The sequence below is a fragment of the Scleropages formosus genome, chromosome 13 (assembly GCF_900964775.1).
Source record: "Scleropages formosus chromosome 13, fSclFor1.1, whole genome shotgun sequence".
Lineage (NCBI taxonomy): Eukaryota > Metazoa > Chordata > Actinopteri > Osteoglossiformes > Osteoglossidae > Scleropages > Scleropages formosus.
The window spans coordinates 5,368,812-5,380,385 of NC_041818.1; the positions used below are offsets into that span (position 1 = coordinate 5,368,812).

Below are 11,574 nucleotides of genomic sequence, written 5' to 3' on the forward strand. Positions count from 1 at the left end.
TAATTCTGACTGGTCATTCATACACTTGATAATACTTGCTATTGTCATTCATTTAAATGAAATTAAAAAGCACTTTAGATAATGTGCTTTTAATGTGATTCTCCAACTCAGTACATACCAGTATAGTAAATGCGAACAGTACACTGTGGAATTAATCACAATGACAACTACCACCAAGTGAAAAGTAAAATTCTTTATTGTGGCAAGAGTCAATCCATCCACCCCCAAACCTCTCCGAGGGTTATTTTTCCCCACACTGACAAGTGCACTAATAATATTTATGTACAATCTGGAAAAATCACTCAAAGTTGATATGAAAGCTCTTCTCCTGTTCCTTACGACGACTTTCACACAGTTTCGACACCTCCTCCACACGCCTCTGAAGAAGAACTGTTGAGAGAAAAACCATAAAACTTCTAGTCATACACCAGCAATGCATGCTTTTTAAAGTGGTTTGTAGATTTGTCAAGACAACCAACATTTATAATTTACCGGTATTTCCTGGGAGTTAATGTAAAATTAGAGAAAAATAACCCTTTAAATACAATACACAGATGGAGATGAAAACCAACCTGAGTTCTGATCTATCCACTGCAGCGAGTCCATGTGTGCATTCAGAATTTTGCAGATCTGCTGAAGCTGAGAGAAGAACATAGTCAGATCGGACCTGCTTAAATTTCTTCAGCATTATGTTGCTTTTTACTGTAATAGAAGTACATGCTGAGGTGCAAAAGCCTTATCTTCTCCATGTCTCCCTATTAACAACAAAATCATCATCCTTTTTTCACACCTTCCCCTTTATAACTTCAGCATCTACCCCCTACCCCTGCTTACAGGGTCGCTGGTGTCAGCAGGGCCGCTGGATGTGTTGAGGTGCTCAATGATCTCCTTCAGATCCTGGGACATTCTCTTGAGCTGAGCATCCACGTTCTCAGCCAACTTGTACCTGAACACAGATATGATCCAGTGGAGCAGCAGCACTGAGTTCATGTCACATACATCCACACAGCAGCGCAGTTCAAGCAAAGAGCTACAGACATATTAGTCATAAACCTGCTAGAGCATTCACCCAAGAAGAAGAACCCAAGGTACTGGTCAATGACTACCAACGAATTCTTCATGCACATAAGTGGAGAAGTAAAACAACGCACGTCCTCTCCCTCTCCTCATCTGCATTCTGCATGTAAATAGTGCCGCTCTGCTCCTTCACCGACTCCTCCAGAGGACCCAGCAGGTCTTCCAGTTCCTTCTGCTGTGACAGAATAAAATCCAGCTCCTGGTCCAGCCTGTGGAGCAGTTATAGCACAGCATTCTGAGAATCTCCCATCTTCATTGCTTTAACTTCCATACATCAGTTTATAATTCATTATTAATAACTGCTTGTCCAGTGCAGGGTCACAGTGGTCCAGGGCCTATCCCAGAAGCATAGAGTATGATGCTAAATACAGCAGGGACAGGATACCTTCCCATTGCAGCTCACACACACACAGTTTACAGTTACCAGTCCGCCTGATAGACCCATCTTTGACGGAAACCCACGCAAACATAGGGAGAAAATGTAAACTCCAGACAGACAGTAGAATTCAAACATCTCCAAGACCAGAGCCCTGGTGGTGTAAGGTGCCACTGTGCTTCTGCTAGAGTCCATTTTACCCAAAATGTTCAGCAGTTCCTACAGGACAAAGTATGTCCTACATGATATTCAAGAAGCACACTTTAAAAATACCTTCTCTGATCCAGTTTCACCTTCTCCATCTCTTTATGCAACGATGTAATCTAAAACCAAAGAGACATTTTTTTTAAGCATTTCTTAAAACTGACAGTACAAACTGAATAATTGAAAGCTATGATTTACATTTACAGTTTTCTTCATGCTGCCCATTGTTAGAACTCACTGCTATAACCTTAGACCCATTGTAACGTTGACCAGCTCACCTTCTCTCCATTCTCCACAAGCATGCGGTCCCAGGCATTGACCTGTGTGGCCTGCTGGAGGAAGTGCCTCTCCTGGTCCTCCAGCTCCAGACTCCACTTGTTGATGAGGGCCTCTAGCTGAGCATATGTCATCACTGGGGGGGCACTGGAGAGGAGAAAAGCAGAGTGTGATCATCTGCTCCACAGCTTAGAGATGGACAACGAGAGGAAGGCACAATGCGGCCACTCTAAGCGCATGGCCACACTAGTTAGTATGGCGAGTCTTAGGCCAAGCCCCACCTAGCTGCGGTGGCGGTAGTGGTGGACGTGGCAGTACCAGCAATCGGAGCCATGGTGCCCACAGGCTTCAGGCCAAGTGAGAAAGTTGTGGCAGCAGTGGTAGTAGCTGAAGCTGGAAGAGAAATGTACACGGCCCCACTGAGAGAAGTTCTATCCATCAGAGCATAACATTAGTCATAACTAAGACAACACAAAGAACCAACAAGTCCTTTTGCTGGTTGCCCAGATGAATGAAGGTCAAAAACAGCCAATGACAGACTTAATACTGCACTATTCTAGCCTTAAAATGAATGATAAATGCAAAAGTTGCTGCACTCAAGGGTCTCAGAGAACTTACAACAAAAACATGAAATGCTGATGGTGTCTAAGACATGTTCACAGGACAGATGGAAATTTTAGTCAGTACCTGTTGTGGTGGTGATGGTGGTGGTGGCTGCCCCCAGCGGTTTGAGCATCAATCCCACAGTGCCAGTGGCAGCTGAGGTGGTGGCAGCACTGCCAGCTGTGGATGTGGCCCCCACTGTCAACAGAGGAGAAGGAATAATGGCCGCTTATAAATTTGTAGACCGACTAAACTGAAAACTCCACTTGTGATGATGAAAACACTCGATACAAGCTACACACATAAAGTGTTTTGGATGCACTAACGCAGCCAAAATTTTAATTATCTGACTATAATACCATATGTACCATAGAGCAAGCCACCTTGAAATACATTACCCAGTAATTACAGTAACTTACAGTTAGCAGATACTTTGACTAATAGGTTCAATGATGGAAAGCAGATTTAATGGACTAAAGGCAGCAACTCTCTATTCAGTTGTAATACATCTCATTAAGAAAATAAAATTAAAAGTACTTTGTTATTTAAGTGTTTACACTCAAAAAAAATTTAAAAAAACATTTTCTGGGAACAAATTGTAAAAAAACAAATTTTAATGTGCTTCACAACTTCCCCATGATATTTAAAAAATAATTTAGGGTGATTTTTGGGACTACTTGGGATAGCACTGGAAGAAGTTTTCCCCATGAAAAACAACGACATAAGTAATTTCAGGAAGAAATTAGTACCGATTACCGGAGGAAAAATGTATTTGACTAAATGTGGATGCATGTCACTGCTACCAGTGCACACATGCATGTCTACAGGTCTGAAAAAGACACACATACAAGTGAACCCCGTAGAAACAGTTGATACTGCAGAAGGTGCAGGTGTAGTGAAGAGAGAAGAAGCGGTGGTTTGGCTGGCAGGGATGGTGGTGGAGGCCGGGCCTGGGGTCGAGGTCGGGGTTGGAGTTGGAGTTGGAGTAGCTAGGAGAGACCAAAAGGAAAAAGTTGTCAAGGGTAAAGTAGACATATTTACCCCAGTTCAGAAGGATGAGAAAGCATTTGAGTTTATCCAACAGAATGTCAATCAGCTTCGAAGTGGAAAAAACAAACATAAACTGACAAATACTGCAAAGTATCCCATTAAAATGTAACACATATGGCTAAAGATGCAAACATTCCACAGTCATTTAGGATCTCTTTTTTAAAGTACCTGAAGGTTTTATTCCAAAGGAAAAGCCAGAACCCTGGGTTGTGGTTGTCACTGCTGTTGTTGCTGGGACACAAGAGCTCAAAGTCAGGCCTATTCAAAAACAAAAGCGGCGCGTCAAAATTACTCAGAAAAAGCAGAAAAAAATGACTACATTTTTATTCCACATCAGAATCTATACCAAATAATTACAGCAATACTTGTGGAGCACATACACACATCACAAATACAGTACATATATAGAGTTTATTACCGTACAGTCTAATGCATTATAACATCTATTAAACATATTACAAGAATTCTAAACAGACAGGCAGACAGACAAAAGAAAATAGAATTGAGAAAGGGTACCAAAGTCCAAAGACATGCTGTTCAGGTCCCCCCACAGTGTGTGAGTGACACAGAGTGTGTGTTTCACTGATGTATGGATGAGTGACCCATTGTAAGTAGTGTATCTAGCAGTGTAAGTCACCTTGGTGAACAAGGTGTTTAGGCTGATAACACTACATAGAGTTCATTGGAAGTCGCTTTGGAGAAAAGTGTCTGCTAAGTGAAAAAATGTAAATATACCGATGGGATAATGCTGTGTTTATCAAAAAATAAGATGTGAAATGATGATTTTAAGTGTCCGCTACATCACCACCAATACAATGGGAGAGAAATTACCTGTAGGCTGGCTGCCCAGAGTGAAAGTGGCTGAAGGCTGACTTGCTGCAGCAGTTGTTGCGGCTGACGTGCTGCTCCCAAATGTGAACCCGCCGCCTGTCGCAGCTGTTGAAGCCGCGGTGACCTGAACCTTAGCACCTCCAAAACTGAACCCTCCTGAAGGCTGAGTGGCAGTTAGGCCTCCCAGGGAAAATCCTCCTGTTGAAACTTGTGGCTGAGCCACGCTGGTCTGAGTGGTGGGCCCCGATCCAAATGTGAAGCCTGACCCCGAGGAAGGAGCCGCCATAGAGGTAAGTGTCAGGCCAGTTGTAGCAGGCTTTGGAGTCGAGATGCTGGAAGATGACAGCGAGAGCAAGTTGTATAAATGAAAGTGCAAACATGCAATCAGCAGAGAAGATTACAAATTTTCACTTGTATGTAGACATAGCTATACTTGTAGTACACTCATCAGCATAACTGCCGCCCTGGGAATGACATACTTATAATCACATATATACGTGTGAACGTATGTTTTGTCTGCACTGTCTTGAGAGTTGCCTCAAATTTTACCTACTGTTAAATCCAGTTATGATAACTAAATATTTTTAGCTTTTGATCTCAGTGTAGAATTTGAGAGTCTAATGAGCCTCTCTCACCCAAAGCTGAAGCCTCCGCCCGTGGTGCTGGTTTGCGCCGGGGTGCTGAAGCTAAAGCCCCCCTGAGTGCTCTGGGTTCCCTGGACAGGCAAAGGGAAAAGACTGGAGGTCTGAGAACTGGATGCCGGGGTCGGAGCCGAGGTCTGGAATGAGAAGCCCCCTCCTCCTGGCTGAGCTGGTGTGCTGTTGGTTAGTCCAAAGCCAGAAGCAGGAGCAGCCCCGGCGGTGGTCTTAGGTGTACTGAAAGAAAATGCCGTCGTGGTCTGCCCAAAACTGAACCCGCTCATTTTGACACCTGCAGAGAACATAAGCAATATATTAACAGACCCTCATCCTTACTGGTACTCCATTTTCAAAGTTATGAAGTTAACACAGAAACAGACCTACAAAATCATTGACTCTCTCTAATGATACTGCTAAGGCTATTGGAGAGTCATGGTCATCAAGAGCCTATCAAGAAAGCAAAGGCTGCTGGGTGAGGCACACAACATCATGGCCAAGATGCCGGTTCATTGCAGGATAACCATACAGCCAAACACTCGCACACTAAGGGAAATTCAAAATCACCAGTACACTTGAGACACAGGTCTCTGGCATGTGGGAGGAAACCAGAGCACCTGGAGGAGCCAATAGGAAAACTGGGAGGTTATGCAAACTTCACATAGATAGAGGACAGACCCACTGTGTAGCTCAGGCATTGTGAGGCCCTACCTGCTGCACCACTCTGCCACCTTTAACAATGTCACATTATCCAAAACTTCCTGTGTAAGATTTATTATACATGATGAGCTACTTCCTGTATTAATTTATTTTGCCAAACACCTCATTTTCGAAGTCCCCCTTGTGCTTACATAATTTTGAATTTAACACAAACATATAAGTGATGAAGGTCTAATATGAAAGAGCAAATTCCTTAAGGTCGCTATTCAACAAATTTAACTCTCCTTACATCAATTATTTATTTTGTGAATGAATTTAATTTCCTCCAATCAATCGAATCATCAATCATCCATGATCATGCCTCAATCAAGTTTACGTAACACTTTTCTGGGGGATATACGACCTTCCTCTGCTTTTGCTACTACAAATATTATTTAATTTCTATCATATACGAATAGAATAGAAAAATATCAACTAATAGTAGTAAAACAGCAGAAACGCAAACCGCTAGCATTAGCGTTAGCTGCCCTGTCTTAAACCAACTGCGAATAAATAAATACACGTATCTGTGCAGCGCCGTAATACATCGGTTACGTAATCAAACCTATCCTTTCATACACAGACACCTGTCACGCGTTACCAGATTAAATAATTCTTTACCTTTTGTGGAAATAGTTCGACTAAACTCAGACGACTCACGCCGTCGTTTACAAAAGTGGCGGCAAGGATCTGCGTCATTACAGCGCGAGCGCCGCCGAAGGACCCCAAGAGGGCTGTCCGAGCACCGCCTGTTCAAAAACACCACCCGAGTAGAACGGTGTTCTGGGGAGCTGTACACTAATACGTCTGGAATATTTCTGTGTGTGTGTAACAGGGAGAGTGTCTATGCTGACTGGATACAGTACTGTATATTAAACAGGTGACAAGGTGTTGCAGCGGTTAGCGCTACCTCCTCACTGCTCCTGGGAAGTTAGAGTCTCCATTTTAAGCCCTGTTCAGTCTATGTGGGTTTTTTCGGAGTGCTCTGGTTTCCTCCCACAGTCCAGCGACACCCAGTTCACGCTGACCGCACACTGTACTTTGCCCACACTGTGTGATTGGTGCGTGTGCCAGATTCACGTGTTTTCTTGAGACGCACATGAACTTTCAAAGTTAACCATAGAAATGTAAAATATCCCTTAGAATTATTTAAAGAAACACTCAGCAGAAAGCAAGCTCATTATAGGATATTCTTTTTCTGACATTCCACTAAGGCTGAAGTGGTAATTCTGACCACTATACCTAAAATTCTAAAAATATATTTTCAACCAGTAGGCTGTTAATCAGAACCATTCTAGCCATTTGGTTCAGTGAACACATTTATTACACTTTTTCTTACACCTCTAGATCACAACCACTCATTTCCATGGTACTAATGTTCATGTTCAAATGGTGTAAGCATCAAAATTTGTTTTTCTTTTACAGTATAGTAACTAAGTAGAAATGAATGTAAAAAAAAATAAGCTGGTGCTTCACAGCTCCTGTGCAGTTCAGGTATAGATTTGACTGGGTTTGATCCCTGCCCAGGCTGAGTGGAGTTGGCAGTGATGCACCATTTACTGATTGCTTAGCTCTGGTTTCCTCCCACAGTCCAGTGATGTATGTTCCAGGTGACGCTATTGTATGTGAAAGTGTATGTTACATTGATCCGGCGCATAGCTGGATAAATGATTGTACAGCATTTAGAGTGGGGCGGGGTGTGGTGGCGCAGTGGGTTGAACCGGGTCCTGCTCTCTGGGGGGTCTGGGGATCGAGTCCTGCTTGGAGCGCCTTGCGTTGGACTGGCGTCCCTTCCTGGGTGTGTCCCCTCCCCCTCCAGCCCTTTGCCCTGTGTTGCCGGGTTAGGCTCTACCTCCCTGTGACCCTGTATGGGACCAGCAGTTTCAGATGATGTGTGTGTGTGTGTTTAGAGTCCAGTGTATACACCACTGTAAATGCTTGTTAATTATTTTCTGGTGCTTTGGAGAAAAGCATCTGGTAAACGAACAAACGTGAATGTATTGCAGTTTCTTGGTTTTCACTCCGAAGTGGGGGAAGAAGCTTCCTGTGTCCCTCAGAGCTGCTGAATCCCTTTAAACTCCTTCAAAAGAAAAGCCTCAAAACTCATCTCTTACAGAACTTCCTATGTCCTCCATGAACTTTCATCACGCCATCAGTCATATTCACCTCTGTATTTCCTATCAATTCTACATGCAGCTACCCATGCAATGTGTGCCAGCACAAATTATATCAGGACCTCTTTTTTTGTTGCATATGTTTTTACTCTAAGTTGTACATCTCTTTGAGAAAAGCATCTGCTCAATGCATAAATGTAAATGTAAGTGTAAACTGCATGTACTGCACGAATGTGTGTGTGCTCTGATGTAGTGGTACTGGTGTCCCATCCAGGTTGTACCTTGACTTGTGCACCGTATTTCCAGCATAGGCTCGAGACCACCATGACCCTAAAAAGGACAAGCATTTGCAAAAAATTGGGAAAAAAGGGAAAAAAACATATTTTGTCAATTAATGTGACAGTTGAGATTCTGTACTGAAAGAAAAAGAGCTGAAAATACTTGGATCTGAGTAATTCAGGGATGATCATTTTTGAGCTAACAGATTAACGTCTATTTGCGGAAATCCCACACAGGCACATCAGCATAGACAATGTGAGAAGAGAGGAGCAGAGGTTTGTTTGATCTGTCGTGTCTATTCTCATCTCGTCATCTCAGTGTGTCTCTTATTTGCAATTCAAACGCTCTTCTTTGAGGAGGGAGAGAGGGCAGCTGTGTCAGTTATGAATACACAGGGCATGTAGTGTGAAGTGTGGCCTCTCAGCATGAGCAAAAGAGCACATTTATGTGCTGTCCTGGCAAAGCGGTTCTATCACTTCCTTTTCCTATTTTAGCACCGAGGGACGAGAAATCCAGAGCAAGTGGCCAAACACAGGTAACTGCCATTAAAGGACCCAGGTTTGAATCACTGCTCATTCAGTCAAACCTATGAGCAAGGTACTTACGCTAAAATGTATGGAGTTTGCATGTTCTCCCTGAGTCTGTGTGGGTTTCCTCTGGGTGCTCTGGTTTCCTCCCACAGTCCAAAGACATGCTGTTCAGGTTCCCCCATAGTGTGTGAGTGACAGAGAGAGAGAGTGTGTTCCATTGATGTACGGATGAGTGACCCATTGCAAGTAGCGTATCAAGCAGTGTAAGTCACCATGGTGAATAAGGTGTGTAGGATGGTAACACTACATAGAATTTGTTGGAAGTCGCTTTGGAGAAAAGCATCTGCTAAATAAAGAATGTAAATATAAAATTTTACTGGCTCTATAAATTATTCCGTTAAGTGTAAGTATCTTACAAGGGGGTGCGGTGGCGCAGTGGGTTGGACCAGGTCCTGCTCTCCAGTGGGTCTGTGGTTTGAGTCCCGCTTGGGGTGCCTTGCAGCGGACTGGTGTCCTGTCCTGGGTGTGTCCCCTCCCCCTCCAGCCTTGCGCCCTGAGTTGCTGGGTTGGGCTCCGGTTCCCCACGACCCCGTATGGGGTAAGTGGTTCAGAAAATGTGTGTGTGTGTGTGTGTGTGTGTATAAGTATCTTACAATATCAGTATAGTGTATTTAATATTGTAAATCATCTTGGACAAGGATCCAACCTCTTCTGGACAAAGGCCACAGTCATTATTACGAAGGGGTTCAAGGGCCATGCATTTAAAAATCACACTAATTGGCACACTTTAGTCTACACTGAAAAAATATTTCTTATATATTATTTATGTATGGTATGTGTTCAAGTGTATGTATTATCATGTCATTCAATGGAATAGTATGTACAGTACAGTATATTTGAATAATTTTGGGGCTGGAGGTAGCGTACTGGTTAGAGCTGCCCACGTTGTGCTCAGAGCCCACCTCCTGCAATACCTTTTATAGGGGTACTTGCCCTAAACTGCTCCAGTAAAAACTTAACCCGCTGCATAAATTTACATTTATATTTACATATATTCATTTAGCAGACGCTTTTGTCCAAAGCGACGTACATCTCAGCAAAAGTACAGTTTATGCATACATTGAGAGGAGACATAGCTGCAGACATGTGACTCAAGCAAACCTAGTTTGTTGCCTACCACTTGCTGCACCGAGGTTCATCGTCCAAGTAGGTGCATAAAACACAGGATAGACAAATCCTGATACCCTCCTACCATTTTTTTTTTTAATAACAATATAAGATACACAAGCAAACAAAAACAATGCCGGAGTAGTGGCTGAATAAAGGCTTTATCTGGTGATGCTCATGAAGTTACGGTACGTGAACATTTACACCGTATATGAGCTGGAGAGATCTTGGGCGAAATGGGTCGGGAAAAGGTGAGTTTTCAGACACGTTCTTGCAGGCTGCACTAAAAGAGACAACAGCCCACACGTTGGGAACCCCTGTGCTAAATGAATAAATAAAAATGCGAACATATCCTTTGAGGATCGAGGAAATATTTGAGCGCACAAGACCTTCCCAGTACCGATGGTGCAGGAGGCCTCACAGCCAATATGGACACACTCATGAGAACCCTCATGACACAACATGTTTTGTTCATTTATTTCTATTGTAAGGACAGTGTATTAGTACATGTAGAAGTTTAGCTATAAACAAAACTTCATCGTAGAAAAATATCACATAACGATGGAACATTTCTCTACAAATATTGACAGGTGAAGTTGGTTACCTTTAAGCAGTGGAATTTAATTGACAGATATTTTTGGAAATTTTGGGACCCGCATGGAAGCGAACTGTTCAAGGATGTGATGAAGTTCGAATTTGAATTCGAATGTTGTCGAGCTTCGAACGTTTTTGGCAGATTCGTAATCCGTCGAATTTGATCAACGCTTTTTTGGCGGATATGAATTTGGCGTGGGAGAGAAAGCAGCCAAAGCAACGCAGCGCATTATAAGCTTTATTTTACACGTATAGGTGTTGCTGTCTGCAAGTCTAGGCACAATGTGAGAGAGACTGTGATAATTAATGATTGTACATTATTGGTGTGATATGTGATGATATGTGATGTGAATCATGATTATTAATGATTGTACTAGAGTACAGTATCGGGGGCGTGGTGGCGCAACAGGTTTGACCAGGGTCTGCTCGCGAGTGGGTCTGGGGTTCGAGTCCTGCTTGGGGTGCCTTGCGACGGACTGGCGCCCCGTTGTGGGTGTGTCCCCTCCCCCCCCCGACCTTGCGTCCTGTGTTGCCGGGTTAGGCTCTGGCTTGCCGCAACCCTGCTTGTGACAAGTGGTTTCAGACAGTGTGTGTGAGTGTGTGTGTGTGTGTGTGTGTGAGAGTATAGTACAGTACTACATAAATACTGCTATACATCTGTATATGCAAATCACTACTCAACGATTTGCACCTATACTGGCTGATTACAGCGAAATGCATTATGCCTACTTTGTACCACTTTGCACACCATGTATGTCATTGTGGTCTTTTGGGTAGCGTAAGACAATCTGTGCAAGTTCACATACTGTATATGCAGCTTGTTTTGAGTTTTAAGTGGAAATTCTCAAACTGATATAAGTGAATGCTTATATTCTTACTAATATTCAATCTGAGCATAAACCAATGTTTTTTGAATTGCTGAAAAAGAAAATGACTCCTGAGAGTACAGTTCAAACCAAATAAGTATTTCTCTTTTGGTATGTGCATGCGGATTAGTAAAAATGATACTTCCCATTTTAATTTTCATTAAAAACCACATTTGCAACAATTTATCATTTTTAATCTGCATTCGACGGATGATGATTTTGATCAGCTCCATCACATCCCTAGCACTGTTTTTTTCCCTTAACAGTGTGGTA

General features: G+C 42.9%; 1 protein-coding gene across 1 annotated transcript; it reads right to left on the bottom strand.

The window, feature by feature from the left end:
• Positions 1–204: 204 nt before the first annotated feature.
• nup62l (nucleoporin 62 like) lies at positions 205–6,462 on the bottom strand. The gene is made up of 13 exons (XM_018737168.2): positions 6,373–6,462; positions 5,053–5,347; positions 4,418–4,749; positions 3,755–3,844; positions 3,385–3,525; positions 2,621–2,734; positions 2,215–2,326; positions 1,936–2,080; positions 1,727–1,776; positions 1,152–1,286; positions 835–946; positions 573–639; positions 205–390 (listed from the first exon to the last, which is right to left on the bottom strand). The coding sequence occupies exons 2-13, from the start codon at positions 5,337–5,339 to the stop codon at positions 299–301; spliced, it is 1,677 nt and encodes a 558-aa protein (XP_018592684.2). The 5' UTR covers positions 5,340–5,347; positions 6,373–6,462; the 3' UTR covers positions 205–298.
• Positions 6,463–11,574: the final 5,112 nt, after the last annotated feature.